Here is a 25,830-nt window from a genome sequence, read left to right as displayed (position 1 = left end):
CTGATGGCAGCACAATGACAGATACATAGAGTGAACTGTGGCTTTCAACTCTGAGGGAACCATTAGCTGATTTGTGAATTTGAGTGGTATCTATTATGCTTCAATTTTTGAAAGATAACTATTGCTTAAATAAAATCTTAGGTTTCGATTATAGGTATTAGTGTGTGAAAATATCAACAGAGCCTTCTTCCTGTTTTGAAATGTAAGAATCCTAAATTCTAACCTGGGCAAATTCAAATCCATTATACGTCACTGGCACATACTAATGGCTGTAATAACAGAAGGCTTTTGTACCAAAATCCAAAATGGATCAAGTTGAAATGGTGTTTCCACAGCCCTATTTAAGTTACAAATGGGCCCACAGACCAGGGTCTCTGACGATCGTGGTGCCCGCACGGTTTCCTTTGACAATGGATGGGGCACCCGTGCCCAAATTCAGAGACTTTTAATGACTTGAATTGCTTTGACAATATAAGCCCTGATCCAAAGGAATCTGCTTCTTGAATCCAAAACTAAGATCTCAATTTATAAGAACAGAGTTTTAAATTTATAAGAACTTTTAGTGTAGTATTCAATATTTTAAGTAGCCCAAATAAGCAAATACTAAGACCTATTTTACTAGTGGGGAGAACTCTCTTCCAGGCTCTAAGGTTGATTTTTGAATGGCTAAATACTTCTTCCAAAGTAAGGGATTAATTTGGACTTGGAACAAAGTTGGTTATCTAGATATATTTTTACACACAGATCACAATTACAAATATCCACATTTTCATATAAACTGAAACCGTGCGATAGAGGAGCCCCAAACTGGAAACCGCCTAAGTGCCCTGGACCAGAGTTTTGTGAACTGTTTTCATCTCAGAGCCCCATCCCCTCCCCTTAACACCCTCTTAAAAATTGTTGAGGATCTCAAGCAACTTTTGCTTTTGTGGCTTGTATCTACCAATATTTACCATATTAGAAAATAAAATGGTGATATTTAAGAGATATTTATTAATTCTTTAAAAAAAATAACATGGTAGATATATTTTATGAAGAATAACTGTTTTTAAAAACAAACTATTTGTAAGAAGAGTAGCATTGTTTCACATTTGAAAAAAATCTCATTAATGTCTGGATGAATAGAAGACAGTTGGATTCTCTAATCTGCTCTGACAGTCTTGCAGTGTCACAACTCAGGTGGCCTCTGGAGGACCCCTGCACACTCATGAGAGAAGGATAATGGCAAAGGCACAACATCCTCGTGTTATTAGAAAAATAATTTTGCCCTGGAGACCGAATTACAGAGTCTCAGGCAGGGACCTCCAGGGTCCCCGGATCACACTTTGAGAACTGCGGCTCTGGAATGCTTATGGGCTGCATCAGAGCCATACAGCACAACACCATACAGCCTTACAAAATGGCATGGATGTGTACCCTTTCAATACACAGGAACATATGTTTAATCATACATGCTCCCCCTACTTAGAAAACAAACAGTGTGTCTTAGAATACTTAAGTGCATATAGAACACAACAGAAAAAAGAAAGATAAAGCATACATTTCAGACCACTTCCTATATCAGTACTTCATAAAATCAAACAGCATGACATTGAACCATCTCAAAGGGCTAAACCAATAAGCTACCTTATGGAAATCTAAGAATGTAAAGATGGAGCTATAAGTTCTATGTGACAGGAAAGGGACCCATCAGTTCCTACAATGAGATAAAAAAGGAGGAAAGTTGATACTCTAATACAGACAGTAAGATGTTTGTCTTAATTTCTCTTTGAAATAGAAAGCCACTCAACTTCTTTAGAAGGTTGGCTACAGGATACTTGGCGACCTTTTTTTTTTTTCCCCACAAACAAAAGTTTTAATTTTGTTGAAGCACTTGGAAAAATATTCCACTGAGGTCCTGGGGTTCTCTGCCTTTGAATTTGCAGAGATGACCTTAGCCTAGAAAACATCAAGAGCAATGCATTTCAGCTGCCAATGGAAGTGAGCGTCTGATAGTAAAGAGCTTGGGGGAAGCACAAAGTAGAATAAACACATTTCTGTCATGTAAAAATGTGTATTGATAAGGCTTAGAAGTGAATCTCTAGTAAGTTTTTAGAATTTTCTGTTTATTGGCTTTGTGTTTTACTTTAGCACATTTTGACTTTCTGTAATTTCAAGTGGAAGTGTGTACAATTCATGATAAATAAGAGATCTGTGTGTCCTCTGGTAGTGGGGGAGCTAGTGACTCGGGGTGGTGTGATCAGCTGAGGGGACAGCTGGCCCTGAAGTTCTGATTCACTGGCAGGGTTAGCACAGAGCAGCGCTTTTCACCCCAAATCCCTGAAGTAACGGAGAGAAAAGCAGAATGGCCCCAGAAATGTAGGTGGCCAAGGCACGGTTGCTGGTTAGGGGACCAGCCTCTGGGATGGTTGAGGGGGTCTGGGTGCAGCCCCAGAGGGGCTGGGGGAAGGACGCGGGGTTGGAAAGGCTTCCATTAGAGCCAAGTTCATGCGCGAAAGCAAACCCTCCAGGTAGCCAGCTTGCTCTGTGAGCTGAATTAAAGACTCTAATTGTTCCTGCTTCCTCAGAGAAAATGAGCTGATTAATCCACTGGCCATAAAGCAGTTACAGAACGAAGACAGTAAAGGAAACCAAGTACTGGTGACCGTTCCATCTCACCCTTGAGTCCTGGCTTTATCTTGTCCTCGGCTTTGTTCTCCTGGTGAATGGTCAAGTCAGTATCCTTTTCTTTCCTGGGAGCCCTGGCATTGCAGCAACTCCCTCAAGATATGCACGCAAAATCAGACACCTGTGAGCTTCAAGCAGCAAAAACCAACTCCTGACCGTGTGCACCCTGGCCTTACAGTGGAGTTCCCACTGCGTTGCCCGCACCTCGGGGTGCAGAGCTGGCTCTCTCCCGAGAACCTCGCCCCCTCTCTCCCCCCCTCGTTTCCCCTCAGTGTAACCCAACACTTCGGCAACTGGAGGCCCAAATAGTCTTGTTAACTTAAAAGTTTTCCTTCAGATTTATTGACCCAGCAGAGTTGAACAGGGTGAGCGTTGATCCCCGCCTCGCAGGTATTTCTTTAATTATTGGGCTGGCGTCTCTAGGGCCTCATAAAAATGTGCAGTGTGAGTCGGTAATACCGTCACTGCGTGTTTATTTATGTATTTATGTATGTATGTATGCATGTATTTATTCAGGGGGTGGGGGAATCGGGGGTTTTCTAAGGGGAGCCTCTACCTTCTGCCATAAATTGTAGCTGTGGCCTTGATAATACTGTGGTTGAACAATAAGGGCTCCAGGACTGCTCCCTGAAAGAGATTAAACTGTAATTAAACTCCACTGGGAGTAAGGAGGGACGGAAAAAAGAAGAAAAAAAAATGTGGTTTCCTAAGGCAGAAAAGAAATACATTGACTGGTGTTTACAGCCCAGAGACGTTTTTTGCCATCTCGACTACAAAACAGTCTTATTTTTAGCCAGCCAAGGTTTTGCAAGAAGGCCGTATCAGTCCCACAGTGGTGTTCTTTGAAATAATTGCACCAAGCTGGTCCCAAGTCAGCAGCACTGACGGGGAGGCAGGAGGAAGCATTTCTCAAGCCCACAGTGCTGGTGACATTTGCTTTAACACTGAATTATGTCGGCTGCCTGCGTGAAGTTCCACCTAATGGGAAAAAGAATTTAACTGGATCGTAATTGAACATACAGAGCTACATAATATCCTTTTGTTTAGGCTCAAAAATGGATTTTTTTAAACCTACTTATCAGCGCAGCTATTAAATATTGTGGCTCTCAGGCTATCAGTCTGTGATCAGCACGGTTAGTGCATTTTACCTTCCAAGGAAGTGCACTTGAGCCAGCTGGAGCGCGAGAGACGGAGGAGCCGGGAAAGTCGTAATTGAAACAGGCGACTGCTTCAGCACAGACAGGAAATAAAAGGAACACTGGCCCTCCAACGGATTAAATTAGATGTTTCAAATTCAGACAGTATCAGGAAAAAGAAGACTTACGGGAGGGGAAAAGGGTAACAGTAAGTTCATTCAGCCGACTCCCCTGCTCCCCTCCTAACACGAGTTTCTGCTGGACCCTCACTGTGCCTGCCCCTACCAGGGTCGCCCCCAGCCCACCTCCTGCCCTCCCGCTCGTGTCACACCATCCGTCCCTCCTGCCTGTCCTCACCCTCCCAGGGTCCTTTGGTTTTCCATTTCCATAAATTAGGCGTGAAATTACGTTGGGCTGAGGATACAGGATTTCAGCTGTTTTATAGCTGGAAAGGAAAATCTTTCAGACCTAAAGCAAAAACATTTTTTTAAATACGCTTCCTGCCTATTAGTTTGAGATACGCCTATTTTAGAAAAGGCTTGCTTTGTAGAAACCTTCTTTCTTCTTTTTAATCTCATGGAATTCTGTCTCATCCTCCAGTTCAAGTCAAGTAACAGGGATTGAGTACCGACTGTATACAAGGCCCCCAGGCTAACTGGAGACTCTGGCATGTGTATGTTCACTAAGATGATCTTAACATATGTATAATTCAAATTCTCAGTGAGGACTTGTGCTACGTTGTTAAAATATTTTAGGTAGTAGATTTTGTTTTACATTGAAATAATCAACTGAAACTGTTGCAGCATTTTTGTTTTCACTTTCCTTATGTGCTACTGCATCTCAGTTTTTCTATTTAAGCGAATATGGGTCTTTGTTTAACAGAGTTTGCTTAAATATCCAAATTCAAAGTTTGTTATTAGCAGTGACTGCGACATTGCTCTTTAAGGTCAGTGCCTGTTTCAGCCCGGATAGCATCCAGTGTCGTTTATTTGTGGGGATGGGTAGCGTCGTTGGGTGAGGTATTTTCTCCGAGATATATATAAACACACTGAAAACGTCAACGAGCTAAAAATACGATCGCTCTGCCCTGTCCCCTCTTGAAAGCTGGTGATGGTCAGTGTTAGTGTCGCAGACGGATAGAATCCCAACTTTAAAGGTCTCTCTGAGGCTCCCTGGGTCCCTAAACCGTCGTTCTGGGGGAGTGTGGGCCGCCCCATCCGCTCGGGCGGGCGCACTGGTTCAGCTTCTTGAATTGAGCCCTGGGAAAATTCTCGTGCAAACATCTGTTTCGTTCTCCCTGCCTCTGCCACGGGAGCAAGGTGGGGTGGGGAGTAAATACATCATGGGTGTGGGTTTGCATGGAAAATGTTGCGGGTTGCTTCCACTCCAGCTGGACAGCTTTATGTAGCTATAAACCTTTACTGCTGTATTAAGGTTCTATGCAAAGGGTATGAATCTCTGATATTCGTGGTCCAACAAAACTGTTACTAATTACTTACCTACTGAATAGCTACCAGGGCTGGCAGCTTGAACAGCGATAATCTGGGAATGCAGTGTTCTCCAACAAGGGAACATTCTTGCTCGTATAAATAGCGTAGCTTGCATTTTTCAAACTCGAAGGAGCAAACTGGAAATGCATACCTACGTCCCCCATCAAGGCCACTGGGCTCAGCTTCCTCCCAGAAAGTATATTTCTCCCTTCCTGAAAGGCCATTCCAACGTGGTCTCCAAGAATGGGGGCATTATACAGAGAACTCTGGCCTCAGGCAGGCTGTGCTGATTGCTGGGTCCCAGGTCCAGGGTTGAGTGTCCCAAAGAGTGCCTGGAAGTGGGCTGGCCTCCGAGCAAGGGTGAGGTGGCTGCCCGTGGCCACGATCTGTGGCACCCACAGCCCTGAACTGGACAGCCCCTTTCAGGAATTCCGGAGCTCTGTCCTGCAGAAGTTCTCCCTGGAGCTTTGCTCTGGTGCTTCCACATCTTCTGGGTGACTGTTCTTGGAGGCTCAAGCCGCCCCTGTGCATTCAGATGCAGAAGCGCATGCCTGGCTGCAGCCGCGTGTCCCAGGGCCGATGCCTGCCGGGCGGTGCTGTGAGGTGGCGGGTGCTAGCAGGCCCGTCAGCGCACTGGCTCGCCGTCGTGGCGTCACCTACTTGAGGCCTCACAGCAGCCCTCCTGAGACGGGCTGTGTTATCATCCGCTGTTACAGATGGGTGCACAGAAGCTCAGAGCCCGTGAGGAATTCACCAGCATCAGTACGCCCGGTGTGTGGAGCTGCTGGGATTCGCACGCAGGGCTCTGGGAATCTGAAGGCTTTTGAGTCCCCTGTATCACATATACGTGAGCTGGACCTTCTTTACTTTGAAAACCTGGCATGTTCAGCGTGAATGGTTTTCAGACGGAGGCCCCGTGTGGGCGGCGCCCAGCAGCCCGGTCAGGGTGGGTGGAGGGCAGGCAGGCGGCCACAGGGAGAGGTCCAGGCTGGCCCTGAGCAGGTGATGCGTCCCCACCTCCTGCTCTCCTTCCCAAACACAAGCCCTGAATAGTAGTGATTTTAATTATTAAAGAAAAAGGGACACCAAGGTGTGAATGACCCACTAGCTTTAACCCTTTAACCCTTGGAGAGTTCGTTAAATCATTCTTTCTCTGACGTAAGCATGTGGGAGGTGTGTGCAGCAGGGGGTGAGTTGTCTTGTCTGTTCAGTGAGGGAGCCCCTAGATGGTTTGTCTAGTTTAGTGGGATGTCACGCTGAAGTCAGCCGTTTCAGATCTGTTGTGCATTAATGACACTAACAGCATTAAATGAAGAGCACACACACACACATATTCGAGACTTGCCTTTTCCAGTCTCCCACCCCCCCATTTCTCTTGACCACCTTTGCGTCCTTTTCCTCTCCATGTGAGGCTCCGTGACACCTCTCTGCTCTAGAACGTGACCAAGGAAGGAAGGAGAACCAGGGTCTTCTTTTCCTGCCTTCCTTCGCCTCCTTGGACAATAATGAAGACCTTCAGACTTAAAATAAGGGTATATGTTGATTATTGTTTTCCTGTTTAAAAATGCACCCATCAGAGTTCTCAGATTTGAAAATGAAAACGGGAGGGAAGGAGCTTAGTGTAAGCACCTTGGAGTCACGCGTCAAGGCCCATCCTGGGTGAAGACCCTGCCCGGCTGGAGCCCAGGGTCTGGTCAGCATGTGCAGTCTGACCCGAATAACAAGGCCATCACTGGGGATTAAATCCTGGGAAACTCAGCACTTTAAAGGGAACCTCTGTTTTGTTATCTGAACATTGAGGGCAAGAAGGAAGGGACTTGACTCTCCTGCCAGGAGGCTCTGGGCCTGGACCTGGCGAGGGGTACCCCTCCCTCCCCCCTCCCTGTTTCCTACTCCGTCTCCCCCTCCTCCCCCTTCCTTCCCTCCCCCCTTCCCCCTCCACTACCTCCCCCTTCCCCCTCCCCTCCCCCGCCCCTCCCCCTCGTCCTCTGGCTCCAGGTTCCTTCCCTTGCTCATCTTTGAACTAAACGATGTCCTAGGAATTGTTGGGAGTAAAGGTTTTGAAAGTTCATATTTAAAAATAAGCCGTGGTGATTGAAATGCCTCTTTACTGGCTTGGGAAGTGCTCGCTAGGCCCAGCACACCATCCATGGGACAGAAGTCAGATCGGGGCTTTCTGAGCTGTTTACGTCCGGCTGCTGCCTCACTGGATTCCTGAGGCTGCTTCCCACGAGCCAGGAGCCTGTCTTCAAGCCAGCAGGTCTGTGCCGCGGCCTGCAGCTCACACCCCATTGTGGGTGTCAGCAGGGCCGGCTCTCACTCTCCCAGCCGTGCGGGCCCGACCAGAAGGGGGACCTGATGGCAAGGCGGGCGCTGGGGCTCAGAGTGCTGGCTCTGTTTGGCATCTCGGGGACCGGCGCTTGGACGGCTCCCAGACACGTACCCCGCCAGGAGGGATGCTTGCTCCTGGAGAGTCAGTGGGCTGCTTGGCTGCGAGGAGAGCCTGGAGCCCTTCTGATCAGAAGGAGAGTCCCACTCCCCCAGCCCCGCTCCTCCCGCACAGATCAGCTTCCAGAAAGCTGGGGTTGTTCCAGAACCTCCCACATGGGCTTGCACAAGGCCCAGTGGTTCTACAGGTTCTGCCCTTTCCTGAGAAGAACTGAGTACAGGAAAGTTGACTCAATACATCCTCAAAAATCTGGTTTCTTTCAGAGTTGCCCGTTACGGTCACTTATTTGAAAATGATAACACAGTGGTGTGGGGTTGCATCTTTCAATAATAGCTTCTAAAACCTTAAAAATTTTCTCTTAAGGTGTGTGTGTGTGTGTGTGTGTGTGTGTGCCTGATGGCTGTATAATTAGAAGTAAACTCAAATCAGAATTTGGGCATGATTGGCCCCTTCCATATACAGCCACAGTTGAACTTTCTAGAATTACAGGATGAGTGTTCTTCTGAAGCTGGTACAAATGGATTGAAACCAAAACTGGGCAAGTGTGAAGACCTCCTGTCCTTTGACTGCTTTGTAAAAGAATTGCAAGAGGGCGTTTTCCAGGAGTGCTGCTGAGTGTGTGTAAAGCCAGGAAATAACTCTGTGACATTCATAGCGTTAATACCGCACAATGAGTCAGAAACAGAGTTGGAACAAAGCTAGAGTGCCCTGCCTGTCATCAAAGAGCAGGGGTCTGACATGTGACCAAGCCTGTCCTCATCCCACGGAGGGGGCACAGCTTTCCTTGTGGTCCACGGGAGCCATGTCCATGATGCACACGTGGTGCCAGGGCATCAGCACAGGAGCCAGACCCCTGGGTTCAGATCCTGGCTCTGCCACTTCCTGGGACCGTCTCTTCACTCCTTTGTGCTTCAGTATCTCCAGTTGTAAAATGGACGTCATAATAGTACTTACCTCATAGGACTCCAGCGGGGGATTAAACACAGTGTACCTACAGTTCTCCGGACTGCGAATATGTTTAGATGTTGGCAACTCTGATGCTGATGGTGGTGGTGATGGTGTTGACAGGTACTTGCCAGCATGCTTTGCATGATCACCCAAATCAGAACATCGCAAAATAATCCGATAGAACGTCGCATAGATAGAAACAAGTCTATTACGACATCCATTACCTAAACTAAAGAGAGATGTGAGAGGATTCTTTTTACCAGGTCCACCTGTACTTTTATCCTGTCGGCTCTAAGATTTAAAATCTCCTTTATCACAGCAGAATTACGAGTTAGTCACCATGTGATGTGGGTATAGTGACACCATTCTTCCTGCTTTCTTGAGCCTTTTGAATAAACATTTCTCATCGAAAGTGAAATAACATTTCCCCGACTTCTTATTAGTGAATGGGAAAAGGACCCCTACAAACATATCAAATGAGTGAAAATCACTATGGTTTGAGGAAGGAGAGTTTTACTAAGTGCCAGGGAGGGGAAAGCCTTATTCTCTGCTTCCTCGAGTTTTTTGCTACTAAAACAAAGTAAGTGTTCGGATGGAAAATGCAGCAAATTAATATTTTGTGTTCGTTATTTTTAATTGAAATGAAGAAGCAAATCAGTAGATTTTTATGTTGCTGAAAGAGCAAATATACATAGTTCAGTCTTCCAAATTTACATGAAATTTGAATGTTATGATTTGAGAAGTTAGTATCCCAAGGAAACTTTCCAAAATAGCATCAAATCTGAAATCCTAAACATGGCTTGATCGTTAAGAGCACTCAGGGAGCTTTATAAAATTAGAAGCTCCCAGGCCCCTCACCAACTTACCTAATTGCAATCTGCAGAAGTCAGGCTTGAGAATTTGTATTTTTATAAAGCACCCCAAGTGATTCAAAATACACATGGTAAAAAAAAAAAAGTATAGTTTATAAGCTGGACCATCCTCATTTTTTCGTCCTCTTTTTTGGAGCACTATCTTAATGAAAAATAACAAATGTTATACTTGAGATAAAATGACCAGGGACCCCAGTTCTCTGTAAGCCTCAGGGAGAAGTTTTGAGGCTGGGTGGACTTCCTGCCCGCATGTGGCAGGGGTCCACCGTGCACGGCTGCTGAGCCCTCTCTGGGAGACGTGTGCACACACCCTGTACTTACACTGGAAGAAGAACACCTCCCACCTGAGGTCACAGCACTGGTTACGCTTTCTCTTCGCCTATAGACCTCCTGCTAACTTCTGGTGGAAAGAAGGGAACTGGCCAGGCCCTGACTTCCTCCTGTCCTGGCTTCACTGGCCACCGTAAATGCACATGATGTACTTATGATGAATTATCAACACTCATCTGAGTGTTTCTTTAGGGTCACATTGCAAATGTTTCCTACATAGCTTTAGAGCAAAGAGCTGTTTAAATTGGGTGTAATACAATGTGAATGACTATTAACATGGATGAACATCTATTTACAGGATCCTTACATTGCAAAGCTCATTCTACTCTTGAAGGATTCCACGTGGACTTCATGTCTACATGTAATCATCTTCAGCTTTTATTTGAATTCAAGGCTTGGTTCCTACTAATTTTCCCATTTGTTACTTCATGGTTATTATTTTTAAGGCTGAAAGTTTTCTGCAGTTTTTAATTGTTCTCCAGTGAGGAAATGCAGATCCTCTTTCTAATAGCTGATTTAAAAGATAAATACAGAAAAAAGAGATGGGGCCATTTGGAAGGTTAGATTCCACACGGTCATGAAAGCAGTGAGACCAACATTGTGTGCATTTGTGTAATTTTGATGCCCCATGGGTTTTCGGTGTAACTGAGAGTTCCCTAAAAAACAAAGTCACTACCTCGGAGTCTTTGGTAGCATATAAAAATGCATTCATTTAGAACATTTAGGATATTATTAACAACTAACTACATTTAGTCTGGAATAGGACATGTCTATCTCCTTTTCAAAGGTTCCAAGTGAATTTTATGTCCTTGGGGTAAGAATGACAAGTATGTCCAGTATCTACACATACGAGGGTCCTTTCACTACATACATGTAGCTTTTGATCAATCTATAAAGTGCTTTGGGGACCACTATCAGTATTCAGAGTTGATAGACTTTGGAAGGCGATATCACTCATTCCATCATCTTCAGGCAGTGTATCGACCCTGTTCTTTCTGAGGTCAGGCCGAGGCCACACTCTGCCTGGGCTGCCGTGCTCCCAGCAGCTGATGCCCTCCTGCCCTCGGCACCACAGCTGCCCCCCAGGCTTTCAACCAGCAAACTCCGAGCGCTCGCGTCGCACAATATGCCTCCACAAAACACCACGATTCCCTCTCCGTGAGTTTTGCGATAGATGGGTGTCTGTTCACCCCAATGTTTGCATGACCTCAGCAGTTTATACGGTGTTGCACTTTTCCAAGTTTTGTCTCAATGAACGGATTTTTTAGAGAATATCATAGGTTGAGAAATGTTCAAAGTAGAGTTGAAATAAATATGAAGAAAAAGGATTTGGAATGTAATTATTGAACTGTGGGAATCTCCATGGGTTTATCGTAAAAGAAGAAAGAACTCACTAGGTGTTGGTTATGGTATTGAAAACGTGGCTTGTAAATTCACTTCAAAAGGTGTGGATAAATTCCTCGTAAAGATCTAAATGCCGTATTTTGTTGGTTTTGTTGTTTTCTTTCATTTTCCTTCCCATTAAAACGTGTCCACATGGGATAACCGCTCACTTCCCCACCCTTTATTTCGAAGGGTCCATTTGAAACGAAGTCACTCCCACATAAGCAGTCAAGCACTTTCCATCATTTCACTTCCTGCTGTCCTTGGGGATCCCTCGTCCTGCCAGACCCGAGCATGTTATACCTCGTGCTGGGTACCGACATTTCTTCATCTGCGGCCCTGAACTGTCACATTTTCTGTTCTTTTAAGTCTGGAGCATCTGGGAGAATCTCTGAGACTTGAGACGGAGAGTTTGTGCGCATTTAGGGTACTAAGCCGAGTGGGAGACCCAGAGTTCCAGGTGACCGTGTAACTGCAGAGCAGGGAGGGGAAGGATAGTAATTATCCCCCAGGGGTCTTTGAACTCCCTTTGGCGTTTTAAAGTAAGAAGATGAGCTGCCTTCACGGTGTTCTCCGTCTGTCACCTGTGCATGTGAGACATCCCCAGCCTTCACCCAGCTCAGCTCAGGAGCATGCAGGTCTCCTGGACTTGCCTACACTCACTTACTAACACAGGAGCAGACTCCAAGTCCTTGGACATCTTAAGGGCATACATCCAGCTTTCATTTCATGAACTTCTGGAAAGAGGTCATTCATAATTTCCCATGCTGATTCAGACCTGCTTTAAAGGAGCATAGTAATTTATGTGTATGTGAATTTCCTGTAACTGTTCTGAAGGCAGCTGGAACTCTTAGGCTCTCCTTAACCCATATCTGTACACCTAGAACAGCCTCATAAATTCCTAAAACCGTTCTAGAGTAGAGAAGGGCATCACAAATGCATGGTCATGTTATCATGGGTTCTGAGACTACCATTGAACATGGGACGTCAGGGAATTTAAAATGACCCAGGAAAATGTGCCCCCCCGAGGAAACCTTAGGAAGTCATTTGTTGAGTCTGGAAAAGATCACTGTTGGTGGGTAAGTGTAGACAGAGAAATTGGATCAAGAACTTAGCCCTGGAGCCACATGAAGATGAAATATACGAGAACTAGAGAAGGCACTGAGAAGTGAAACCATCTAATAAGAATTTCATCATGGGAGTAGAGGGAAATTATCAAAGGACTATTTGAAGAAAATTTCCCAGAACTGAAGCACAGGAATCTTGAGATTGCAAAAGCTTAATGAGTGTCCAGCTCGGTGAATGAACAGAGACCCACACCAAAGACCATTACGGTGAAACTTCAACATTGGGATTAAAGAGAAGACCCTAAAATTTCCAGGAGTACAAGCAGGTTTCTTACAAATGATCCAGAGTAAAAGCAGGAGTAAAAGTGCCATTGTATTATGTTCCAGCACAGAAATGAGAAGCCAAAGGAGCAAAGCCTTCTAAATGTTGGAAATGATTTTTAATCTGGGATTCTAAACCTATACAGAATATTATAGACATTTTCAAACATGCATCATTTTAAAAGAAATTATCTTCCATGCACTGCTCTGAGAAAGCTATTGGAGAACATTCTCCACCAAAACAAGGGGGTAAGCCAAGAAAGATGAAGGCATAGGATTCAGGAGGTAGGGGATGCAACACAAAGAGAGGAGAAGGACATTCTCAGGGTGACAGCAGAGGAAGGTCGAGAGCAAACAGTCAGTGATTGAAGGTGGAGGTTTCAGGAGGTGTGCCTCCAGGTGGAAAATGAAAAGGAACCGGTAAGTACTCTGACAGGTTTGAGGGTGTGGAGAATTACATTTTTACAGAGAGTTGAAGGGTGTGAGAGAACTCATATATAAGCAAAACTAATCAAATGAAAAAAACCCAACAGTTATTAAGTATGGTAGAGAGAGGGAAGGGATTTTTAAGAAACTGAAATCGTGATCCACTAGTTGATTCAGGAGTGAAAATATTTATTTAGAAATTAATAGTGGCTACTATGAGTATAGATTTAACCAAAAATTGAGAAGTAATTATAGATGGAAATTAGGGTAAACAAGTGTGTAAATGTACTAAATATCCCCTATTGCTATACTAGGTAATAGTTAAGGCCTAAAATGGATTCATCCGGCGATAAAAGAATAAAACACATCATTTACCAAATGGTTACAAGTGTTGAAAAGGGCCCTAGAGCCTGACAAGTTGGGAGGAGCAGGGAACGAGGGAACTGTTTTTTATTAAAAGTCTTTTAGCACTTTTTAATTTCTTATATTATCTACATGTAATATTTTGGTTAGTTTAAAAACTAATTTTAAAATAAATATAATTTGATTATATGACGTACACAGCAGTAAAATTTAAAAACATACTCAGTTTTCATCTTTACTAACTGTACCCACTGCACCCTACATTCTAGAAACAGGAAGTAAGACTTTAGTTGTTCTTGGTTTTTTTTTTTTTAATTAATTAATTAATTAATTTTTGGGGCTGTGTTGGGTCTTAGTTTCTGTGCGAGGGCTTTCTCTAGTTGCGGCAAGCGGGGGCCACTCTTCATCGCGGTGCGCGGGCCTCTCACTATCGTGGCCTCTCTTGTTGCGGAGCACAGGCTCCAGACACGCAGGCTCAGTAATCATGGCTCACGGGCCCAGCCGCTCCGCGGCATGTGGGATCTTCCCAGACCACGGCTCGAACCCGTGTCCCGTGCATTGGCAGGCAGATTCGCAACCACTGTACCACCAGGGAAGCCCTGTTCTTGTTTTTAATTGCGATATAATCGACACATAGCATTGTATTCGTTTCAGGTGTACAACATAATGATTTGATATTTGCATATATTTTGCAGAATGATTACACTAAGTCTAGTTAGCGACCATCATGACACACAGTTACAATTTTTTTCTTGTGATGAGAATTTTTAAGATCTCTCTTAACTTCAGATAGACAATACAGTATTATTAACTGTAGTTAGTATAGTAAGATATTAGTATCATTTATCAGGGAAAGAAGTATACTAGTTTCTTGCAGCTGTTGATACAAATCACCAGACTTCATGGCTCAGAACGGCACTGCTGTGGACAGGACTGTGACCCACCCCCCCAGCCAGCGAAGTGACATTTAGAGGTGACGCCTTTGGGAGATAATTGGATTTAGAGAAGCTCATGAGGTGGGCCCCTCGTGATGGGGGGTTAGTATAAGAAGTGAGAAGGCGGCTGTCTGCGGGCCAGGAGCTGAACGTGCTCTGACCGCAGACTTCCAGCCTCTGGACCTGTATGAAAATCACTGTCTGTTGTTGAACACCGAGTCTGCGGTATTTTGTTGTGGCAGCCCAAGCAGACTAAGACAAACACCAACTTACCTGATAGGTCAGGTCAAGAGTCTGCATGGGTCGCACGGGCTGAAATCAAGGAGCCGGCCGAGCGGTCTTCCTCCTGGGGGCTCTGGGAGGCGCTGTGCCCTGCCTTTCCAGCTCCTGGAGGCACCTGCATTCCTCAGCTTGTGCCCCTTCGCCACGTCACCTCACAGCACTCCGTCCTGTGCCTTCTCTCATCCCGCTGCTTCCCTTACGAGGACCTCGCGCTCACACTGGTCGCCCCGGTAACCAGCACAGCCTCCCCTCCTCGGGACCCTTACGCACATCTGCATCACTTGAGCTGTGTCAGGTCGCATGCTCACAGGTTAGGGGATCGGGGCGTGGACATCTTTGGGGACGTTATTCAGCGACCACTAGAGGTGAGGGAGCCAGCGGGTGTGAGCAGACAGCCTTCCTCACGCTTAATCCCCAAGCATCAGGATGGTTGTCAGCGAATTGACATTTGTTTAAAACCACGTACGTGTTCCTGGTTATATTCAGATATAGAAGAAAACTCAAATTTAATTTCAGTTCTAACTATAACTACTGAAAACCTTGATATTTTGAAAAACTTGGAAATTTCATGGATAACTTGCCTTGTCTCCATTAAAACAGGTAAATAAGTCAATGGCAGTTAAGAGTTGGATGCTTGTGTCAAACAACTGAGTTTAAAACCCACTTCCACCTCTTTCCTCATGAGTTTGGACCAGTCACTGAATCTCTCTAAATCTCGATTTCCTCGTTTGTGCAACAGAGGAAACCGGAGTCTCTACCCCATTGGGTTGTTGCCAGGCTGTGCCTGACGCACTGAGGACACTCCGTGAGTGTGGGCTTTTACTGTTATTATTAATTGATGGTTCATCTCCTTGACGAAGGGGCTTGTCTGACATCCCCTAAACCCTGAGAGATTATTCCTGAGCTGTTGTGCTGGAGTGATGCTGTTTATGTCTGGATTTGTCAGCAAGTAATAGGATTGGTAAGGTTGTTCATGGAAAGAGTGAGGGGGGAACATTTCATGAAAAATAATAAGAACTTCAACAGCAATAAATGCAATGTCATGTACTTAGGGACAAAAAAAATGTATATGGACACAAGAAGGGGAAAAATAATAAAAGATATCAGAGTGAATCAAAAATCATTTTAATTGTAGGAGCTAATAAATGTATGTTATTATTTAAACAGGAGTGAGATTATATGCCACTCTTAAATGCAAGCACAGTTTAGCTGTGTAACCGACAGCAAGTTGTTTTAAGGACATTTTGTTATCCAGTTATATTTGACTTGTATAATAGAGAATTTGACTGGCCTTTGTCCCTCACTGCTGGAACCGAGGCTCTAAACCCTTGGAATTTCCTAAGTGCAGGGGCATCTTGGTTATTCGTGGTGGGCTACTAGCTAGTAGGATGGGGCTGGCCACCCGCCGGGTTGGAGAGCCCATCTCCTGGCCTCTGGGGGGGAGGAGGGGGCTAGAGATCAAGTTCAGCCGCATTGCCAGGAATTCAGTTAATCAAGTGCGTAATGAGCTCCTAGTCATAACTCTGGGTACCAAGGCTCAGTGGAGCTGCCTGGCTGGTGACTGTACACGTGTGTGGGAGGGTTTTGTGTCCTGAGGACACGGAAGCTTCAAGTTGGAATCCTCCCGGGGTCCCCGATGTGTCCCTCCACCCGCCTGGTCCTGGTCTGTGTCCTTCACATACTGCGGTGCTTTCCTGAGTTTTGTGAGTCATCCTAATGAATTATCAAATCTGAGGGGGTCATGGGAACCCCTGAATTTGTAGCTGGTTGGTCAGGATTACAGTGGCCGAGGGATCCCACACTGTGGCTGGCGTTGAGGGGAGGGCAGTCATGTCGGGGCCGTGCCCTTGAATCCGGGTGGGCGGCATCAGGATGACGTCACGATGTGGCACTAACAGACTGGGGAGGGGGACAAAGAAAGTGCAGGGTTCTGGCAGTGAATTAAATCAAGCATACGGTTTTTGAATGTGATTTGACCTAAAATACAGATGCTGAGTTGAATCAGGAGCCTTGGAGCCAAGTGGGGCTTCCAGACTCCTGACGTGTGGCCCGAGAGGAGGCGTCTGTGGAATCCTCCTCCCTGAAGAAGTGGTACCGTCCCCTGCAGCCCTGCTGTCCGCCCTCACCACTGCCCTCGCCATTGCTGATGGAGTGTCAGAAACGGCCTACCGTGTCCATCAGATTTTCTAGGCGTTTCTGCTGACCCCATGTCTGTGAATGAACTGACCCACACCTCTCAGGAACCCACAAAAAAGCCCCAGGAAGGAACCCATTTCTGTGCTCCCGCCCCTGCCCTGCTTTTTGGTTGTGAAGACCTTGAAGGGCCGGAGGTGTCCACAGTGACACACGCTGCACCTGTGTGCCTCCCCTCCCCCCGACCGTGGCCCTGGTGGCCAGCTGGTCCCCGCCTCGTGACTCATGGTTCCTCTGCGCCTGCGTTGGGCCGGCTGGCCCAGCCTTCTCTTGTTGCCCGTTCTAACCTCTGGGCATTAATATTCCAATTTGACATCTGGGCAGCTGAGCCTGGGAGGGTGTAAGGACCTGCCAAGGTCGCAGGCGAGCGTTCCAGGCTGGGCTCCCCGGGGGCCCTGGGCACACGTCGCTTTTACAGCAGTGCATCAGCACAGAAATCTCAGTCACCAGGTCTACAGAAGTGCGTGTCCTACAAAAAATATTCCAAACTTGTGAAGTTGACTTATGCTTTATTGCTACCTTAGAGTCGAAGTTCTCTCTTTGGTAACTCAGGAAAATCTTTCTACCTGCTCCACATTAAAAGTGTTTCAGGGCTTCCCTGGTGGTGCAGTGGTTGAGAATCTGCCTGCCAATGCAGGGGACACGGGTTCGAGCCCTGGGCTGGGAAGATCCCACATGCCGCGGAGCAACTAGGCCCGTGAGCCACAACTACTGAGCCTGCGCGTCTGGAGCCTGTGCTCCGCAACAACAGAGGCCGCGATAGTGAGAGGCCCGCGCACCGCGATGAAGAGTGGCCCCCACTTGCCACAACTAGAGAAAGCCCTCGCACAGAAACGAAGACCCAACACAGCCAAAAATAAATAAATAAATTAATTAATTAAAAAAAAAAAAAAAAAAGTGTTTCAGGCATCTGGGGCTTCCTCTCCTGCCTTTTTTATATATTTGGGCCTAGAGACTTTACGTGTTAATTTTGTTGTACAAGACAGAGTTAAGCCAATTAATGTTTAGATTAAAAAAAAAAAACAAACCATAAATCCAAAAGAACATCTCGAGATCTGTTTTTTCCCTTATTGGAAGTGAAATTCCCATTAGTGGCAGCCAGGCCTGAGCACGGGTGGAGAATGGGGCCCCTTGTTTGCAGAGGTGGACTTATCACATGGTTAGCAGCTGGGATTTATGTGGAGACTCATTCAATAAACCAGCAGCGGCAGCCTCCTCCTGCTGGAGCACACTTGGAGGTACAGTACCTGAGTTTTTCGAATTCTAGCTAGTCTTTTGTACTTTGTTTTATGTCTCTCTCATTTTTCTGACTGTTCTTGACATTTTCTGACCTCACAGTACTTTTATTATTATTTTTATTGCTACTGTAACAATGATAACTTAAGGGCCTGATTTATATGATGGCAAGTTAGCCAAGGGGGAGATTAAGGCATACCCAAAAAAACATGCCGTAAATGTTTGAGTCTGTCAGCCTTTCATTTTATTAAGTGGGAAACTTTTGTTTTGACACAAACGAGTTTGGGGAGTCCTGAGTGACTGCAGGATTGTGTTTGCTGGGGCACACGGCCGTGGGTCCCTGGGCTGGTGACATCTCAGGGCATCTGTAGTTGGTCATCCTACGCAACACTCAATTTACTCGATTTCTTTCTTCTTTTTTTTTTCTTTTTTTTGAGTAATTGGTAGTCATTCTTTTGTTCTTTCTTTCTGAAGTAATTATGATTTTCAGAATGATGAAAATGCCACAAATTACAGACAGATTTCCTTAATTGTAGTCATGTCATTTGCAGCTGTCTTGTTGGGGAGGTGCCACACCTGCTGCACTCACAGCAAAAGCCAGTCCCCTGGGAGGGTGGGTGGCACTGCCCTGAGGGCTCTCGGCCCCAGGGCTCAGGCTGTGGGCAGCACCTGGGCCCTCGTGCGCCCACCTGCCGGCGAGGGCTGGGCTCGGTTTGTAGCCTGAAGCCCGGCGCGTGGACCCCGAGCCCAGGGTGCCCCGAAGCCTCGGCCCCTGGACTCTGCTGTCCTGAGAGTCCGGCCCGGAGCCCAGCCCTGCTCCCCCTCCCCCAGCCGACGCCCCTCCCACAGGCCGGACCCTCACCCCGTTTCTCGGCCAAGTGCATCGCCGCGTCCCTCTTTCTGAATCGCACTTATCAACCTCACTGAGGGCTCTGACCTAACGAACTTTGGTGAACTGAGTTGAGCTGTCCTGATGCTTCACTATTTTACCATTTCTGTGGAGTTATTAAAATACCATCCTGTGTGGGGTACGGAGTGCGACCTTGAACATCCTTAGACCGACCTCTGGGACACACTGTAACGTCACGCTGAAAATGTGGCTCGTTTGGGTGCATTTGCCCCTTAACCACTGTCGTGTTAACATCTCCCTCTTTATCTGATATTTCAGCGTCCTGGCTGAGAACCGTCTCTGCTGGGCCCCTTTACCGCCTTCATCGGCACCCTTCCGGGCTTCATTGCTAGGAACGTGTTTTACAAAAGGGAGTTGTTACCTCTTGGTGGGAGTGACTGGGTCTTGAGCAGACAGCAGCCCTTCTGGAGCTCAGGGTGCTGAGCAGGTCACCCGTGTGGCAGGTCACGGCCGTGCTTGCCGCCCCAGACCCTCGCCAGCCGGGTGGGCTTCGTGAGAGCTCGGTGAGCAGAGTGGCCGAGACAGAACACAGGTCCCAGCTGACCTGCTTGCCCCCAGGGTCCAGCTGTCCAGCCCCAGCCTGGGCGTCATCGGGCGCAGGCCCCAGACAGCAGCTCTGTCCGCATGGCTGACCCAGAGAACTCAGGAGCGGTAAGAGGTGGCGGGTTTAGACCACTGAGATTTGGGGGCCCGTGTTACTCAGCCAGAGTGACCGTACATCCACCAGGGGCCTAGGTCAGACACAGCGGCCGCGTGGAGCTCAGCTGGGGTTCACACCTCGCTCGGGACGCTTCCAGGTCCATCAGGCTGGGAGCCTGCGGCCGCCCACCAGTAGGGAAGGTGCTGGCCTTGCAGCCACTCATGCCTGGCCGCTGACCCCAATCCAAGGCGGGCTTTGTCTCCTCCTCTCTGGTGACCCCAGTCAGTGCTGGAATGTTGGGAACACGGGGTTTGCTTTGCTCGTGAGAAAACAATGCGGGTGGAGACCCTGCCAGCTTTCTGCAGATCTGAGGTCCTCCCCTGAGTTGTTGCCCGGAGGCGGCTGCTCGGGCCGAACCGACGTCTCTGGCTGCCCTGTGCGTCCAGGAGGCCAGAGCCTGTTTCAGAGCAGAATGACCCGTCACTTCCGGGCTTTCCTGTCTACCAGCTGGAAGCAAAGGTCTCTGAGCCCCTTGGGATGGAAGGATCTGCAGGGTGGAAGGGTCTTGGTCCCTGAATCAATGCAGGGATGAGAGGGGATTCTTTTGTGCTGGACTTTGCCGTCCAGGACTGCGGCCGCCCGCCACCCGAGGCTGCTGAGCTCCTGGAGCAGGGCTGGTCTGACCTGAGGTTGTTGTAGATGTAAACTGGACGCGAGATTTCCAGGAGCACGAAACAGAACGTGAAATATCTCAACAGTTGTTTATATAAATTACAAGTCAAGATAATAATACTTTGGATATATTAGATTAAGTAATACATGATTAAAATTCATTTCACCTATTTCTTTTTTTACTGCGGCTACTAGAAGCTTTTGGAGACCTCTGTTGTGACAGTGCTTCTCTGGCGCACAGGGCTGTCCTGGGACATCGCGACCGCACGTTTGTCTGCAGTAGATCCCCTGAGCCCGGGCCCTGGAGCCATCACGGGGCACCGTGGCCTGGTCTTCCAGACGCATCGCGGGCCCTTTCCCTACAGTAATACTCTGCCATTCTCTGCGAAATTGGTGTCTCCAGAATACGGTGTTATCCACATTGTTAAAACTTCAAATGAAGCGTTTCTGAGTATAGTATAGTTTTTCTGTGCTGTCCTTCAGGGATAAGAAAGGTCTACCAAATACCACCATGGCATTCAGTTGCCATGGTCATGGTTAAATTACTCTGTTCCAGGAAATGAGGCCTAATGATGCAACCTGTTAACAATTGTATACTGTATAACATCATGACTTTCATCAGATAAAACTATTTTTCTTGCTACTTGTTAGAATTTTTCTTAACCCACCTTCTATATATAGCTCCATTTTTATTCTTTTATACTTCATGCTGAAGATTTATTGAGTACAAATAAAAACATGTTTCTAATCCTGTTTTTCAACTATAAACCATCTGGATTTGTTATGGCCAAAGAACTTCGTGAATTACGTTCCTAATCCTGTTTGGCTAATATAAGTCTCTGCTAGAAGATAATGGGTCAGCTTCTTAGGACTTTGGAGTACTCTTGGGGCACATTTTTATTTTGATCCTTGCCTTGTTACACTAAAAAGTCATTGTTTATGCTTTATTAGAAAAACAATTTATGCTGTAACACATATTACGTCTATAGAAAAACTACTCTGGAAAACTGTCTTTTTCTTTCTGCATGTTTTCTGAGTAGTGATGTTTAAAATAGAGTTGCACCATTTTAATCTGTGTGTTGCCGCGATCTGTTTTTCAGATCTGAAAGGCATATCTGTGATGGACCAGAGAATGAAATCAGTTTGTTTTGCGTGTAATGTGGAGGAAACTAGGCTGCCCTATGGTCAGTTACATCCAAAAGAAGTAAAAATCCAACCCCACAGAAGCACTGAAAAGTTGCTTTATTCTTTTCTGCAGCCTCTAGAAGAGGTGGCAGAGGGTACCAGTCACGTGACGCAAAGCCGTGCGTCCAGAAGTGCCTCGTACGCCTCTGCCCAGAGGCCTCCAACGTCTCCGTCCTCTTGGCCCCAGACTCTGCTCTAAACTTCCACCACCTCTGGCCCCCGACCTTTCCTTCTGTCCCAGCCTCTCCATCTCCTGTAGCCAGTATTCCTTCCAGGACCAGACAGCCCTGAAGTCAAACAGATGCTGGCCATCCTCAGGCCCGGGAGGGGGAGGAGGTCTGTGAAAACTTACAAATGAACTTTTCTGGTCTCTGTTTCGTATCATTATGCTTAGAATTTTTTTTAATTGGCAGTCATAAATAGCCCACCTGTAACATGCAAGATGTAACTTTTATCACAGCAGATTGAACCTCTGAATATTTTACTGGTGTCAGGGCCCTGACTAAAGTTGAGAAGTTTTTTTGGTTTTTGTTTTTTAAAGACTGGCCCATCCAGCCTGACCAGCTACCTGATTATCACAAATCCAGGGCTGGCCAGAGACCCAGGGGGAAGGGGCAGGACTTTGTAAGTCACCCAAGCTAACCTTAACATGTTAACATCTTTTCTGCCACTAAGTACCAAGAGCCTGGTGTCCTTTTAGTGTGTGTGTTTGAAGCTCAGTAATATGAATGAGTGAGCTGCGCTGTCACGTCACTTGTACTGATGTTTTCACATCTGTGTCTTTCGCGTATTGTCGGTAGTAACACAATTGCTACCTCTTAAGATGCCGAAGTTGTGCATTTTCCAGCAGGACTGCCATCACCGGTGTGAAGCATCATGGTGCTTCGTAAGGAACAAGGACACGTTAGCTTTATGCAACGCGCGTCTTGTTCCATTTCACACCTGGCTTCGGATTCTGTATTACAAAGAGTTGGGGGACCGTGCCCTCCTCTCGGGTCATTTCAGACGCGTGGTTCCTGACCTCAGCATGTAGTGCCTGCTGACGTCTGTCGAGTCAAGCCCAGAGGTGCGTGGGGAGAGAGGCACCCTTCGCCCTCGGGACGCACATGGGCCCCACTTAAGACGTCAGGGTCCCGTGAGGCTGCGGCTGTCCGGCCTCAGGGGCCAGCCTCCCAGCAGGAGGGGCTGTCGGGGAGACTGAGCCGCGTGGCCCAGCCTCGTCACCTCTCTGACCTCGGCTTTCTGAGGGGCAGGCCACAGGGTTCTGGGAATCAGGCAAGCGGGGGGGTGTCCGTGGCGCCTGGCACGGTGTAAGCATTTAGTGACATTGTTTTGTAAATATTTTATTTCATTTTGATCGACAGTGCAATTTTGCCCGTATTCATGACTTCCTAGCAATTCCTAATATTTCTCTTCACCAAGATTGAGTTAAAATCAGCGAGCTGTGAGAATCAGGCATTTGGCCACCAGGCACTTCCTTCTGTGGGTGGTACCGTCCTGGTGTTTCATGACAGTCCCATTTGCTCTAGATTCAGATTTTACTGGTCCTAACAAAGACTTTGAAAGAGATCATTAGAAGATTAAGGCTTGGGAGCATTTTGTGGCCTCTGGTGAGACAAAGAAATTATCTCATCGACCTTACTCAAGATAATGAAGCTTCAGTTGAAGATGATTAAGTTTGGTTCTGTGCGTCGAGAAACAGTGACCCTTAGAACATACTTAGGTTTGGGTGTTTTGTTTTTCCTTCTTGCTTTTTGAATACATGTAACTAGGTCTGTTGCTAGAAATTTCTTTGGGGCTAGACTGGAGTAAGGAAATAAATGAGAGAGTTGGACCAAATTCTGTGAGTCTGGACTACACCAGGCCAAACTCCCTTCCCTCCCATGCAGTTTCAATAGAATTCCATTGAATTAATTTTGCTTGTAATAAAATCGGCTGCATTTCAGGCCTCCAGCTCTGGGGCCTTTTGATCCAAGTACAACAGCCTGTGCTGTGCAGCCTGTTGACCTTGGCGGCAAGGGGTGGGGACGGGATCGTGTTTGAAGTTGGCCCCTTATACCCTGCTCATCAGTATTTCAGGACAGCTGGGATTCTCTGAAAATCAACTTTTGCCAAAAAAAAAAAAAAAAAAAATTGCTGGTTTGAAAGGATCATGCTACTCCTAAATTATTATTCCTACAATACTATAAAATTGTAAAAGGCTCCATAAACCATTAAGAGTATTGGAAGCCAGTGACTCATCTTTCAGGGCTAAGTTGAAAGGAAAGGCAGTTACGGCCAGCAGGGTCCGTTCCAGAGGACGTCCACAGCACGCCGTGTTCCCCGAACCGACGGTGTAGCCGGGTCTCACACAGAGTGACCTGGGCTGGGATGAGGGTGACAGGGGACAGCAGAAGGCCAGGGCCACTAGCAGCAGGGGCAGAGCTGGCGCGGACGCCTGCGGAGGGACCTGGCAGGCGGGCTCCTTTGTGAGGGGGGTCCCCTAAGCACAGCCAAGAGCTACTCCGACCAGCAAGGTGTCCTGTGCCACCTCCACGAAGCGGGGGCCTCCCGCTCTGGGTCCGTGCTTACAGACGCAGGGATCTGACAGCACAGGGCAGGTTTGTCCAAGTGCAGCACAGAGAAAAACTCACTTCCCGCAGGTAATTCTTCAGACTCCAATTGTGTGTATAATGAGATCTGAAAGAAGAAGAAGAATCTGGTTTAGTTTTTAAAATTTAAAGCTTGGTTGCTTCATATCATGGTATTAAATTTATACATGAGAAAAAAAAAAAGATGCTGCGTCATCACGTCCGTACCACGTCCGACCTCTGTGTGGACTTGGACTCGTAAATCTCGGGGTGCAATCCAGCCGCCCCAGTTAAAAGGAAAGTCCCCTTGGTGTAGAACAAGGCAGAAGGAAAAGGCAGGTCCTTCTCTGAGACTGACATCCCTCAGACACTGGAGCTGTTGTAACACACGTGCGACGTGTGGCCTGGAGAGGTGGTGAGCCGTGCTGGTCCTCGCGGAAGAGGAAGCGGGCGGAGCTTCCTGGGGTGGGGGGCTGCCCTCTCCCTGGGCCTGGCGTCCAGCATTGCCCCCTCTTGCCAAGCAGGCGGTGGAGAGGCCCCCGGCCCACAGGCTGGGGAGCCGGAAGGCAGGCAGGATGGTCTGTGTGGTGGTCCAGGCTCCCGGTGCCTGGTGGAGGAGGCGGGTGGGCTGAGTGTCACGGGAGCTCGGAGGCAGAGGGGCACAGGCCTTTGTGCACCGCGCGCCCGGCCGGTGCCGACCACCCCCAGGGAGCCGCGGGGCCACCTTTCCCGCCTTGGAAGCTATTCGACTAGCAGCAGGTGTTGCCACACGTGGGATCTAGTCTCTGCGTCCCACCAGGCTTAGTAATGACATTGAATCCTGATGAGACCCCTGGGCTACCCCATGTCTCATCCTCATTTTACAGACGAGGAAACTGGGCCTCAGAGCAGGAAGGGATTCGCCCAGTGTCACACATTCCCAGAGGGTCGGAAGTGACTGCTTAGAAAACAAAGCTTTACATCCTCAGGTGCAGTTCCCAGAATGTCTCTCTTCACCCGTGTCAGCGATCGGCTACAAATGGGGGGGTGTGCTCAGCGTGCCCCCCCCAGAGCCCATCGCCAGCTGTCCCGCAGGGCGGGGGTCTGTGTGTGGCTAGAGGGGCCCTTCGGTGGGAAGGGTCCTCAGGAGACCGAACTCAGCCGGAGCAGCAATCGCGACGGAGGCTCCGTCAGCCTGATTCACCTGCGACGCTCAGTAACGTATTTTCCCTCTATCGATTCGAGGGACGGGCCGGCACACGGGATGGAACCGCGCTTGTGCTGATACCGACACAGGACTCTTCCATGGGGGCTGGGGGAGCATCTCCAGGACACCTGCTGTCACAGGACACTCTTCACAAGATGGTGCACATCATCGCACGGTGTCCCCATAGGGAGCGTCAAGTGCACTGTCTCTCCTGGAAAGTTGTGGCCTGGGTCACCAAGTTTCCTTCCAAGTCATAATCTTCTCAAGTCGCTCATGGCTCTTTGGTCAATTTTGGAGGGATTTGGAGGAAGAAGGTCTGGGGAGAGTCCCAGGCCCTAGCCCACCAGACACGTGGATTCACCTAGAGGTAGCTGTCCAGCTCCGGAGCAGGGGTCCATCGGTCAGGAGACCGTCCCCGGGGCTGAGGAGTGGGGCCCTGGGTCGGAGGGGAGCCCTGGACAGGAGACACCCATCCTGAAGGTTCCCGTCAGGTGGCATCGTGGGCCCAGGGCAGAAAGGCAGTGGCCGCCAGGGAGACCGGCCAGAGAAGGGCTGGCCCGGCCTGTGAA

At 47.7% G+C, this 25,830-nt stretch overlaps 1 protein-coding gene across 4 annotated transcripts in view; it reads left to right on the top strand.

Moving 5' to 3' along the window:
- Positions 1-25,830, top strand: part of GMDS (GDP-mannose 4,6-dehydratase) — a 484,495-nt gene that overhangs the window by 341,119 nt on the left and 117,546 nt on the right. Inside the window, exon 8 of one of the 4 annotated variants that reach the window (XM_082414755.1) lies at positions 20,516-20,797. The exons of the other annotated variants lie outside the window; for them this stretch is intronic. Coding sequence (XP_082270881.1) covers positions 20,516-20,782 — 267 coding nt within the window. The 3' untranslated portion in view covers positions 20,783-20,797. Of the gene's footprint in view, positions 1-20,515; positions 20,798-25,830 lie in introns of those variants that run through there. 4 annotated transcript variants of the gene reach the window in all.

This window comes from Balaenoptera physalus (genome assembly GCF_965194825.1).
Source record: "Balaenoptera physalus genome assembly, chromosome: 11".
NCBI lineage: Eukaryota > Metazoa > Chordata > Mammalia > Artiodactyla > Balaenopteridae > Balaenoptera > Balaenoptera physalus.
This window is presented reverse-complemented; position numbering and strand designations above follow the sequence as displayed.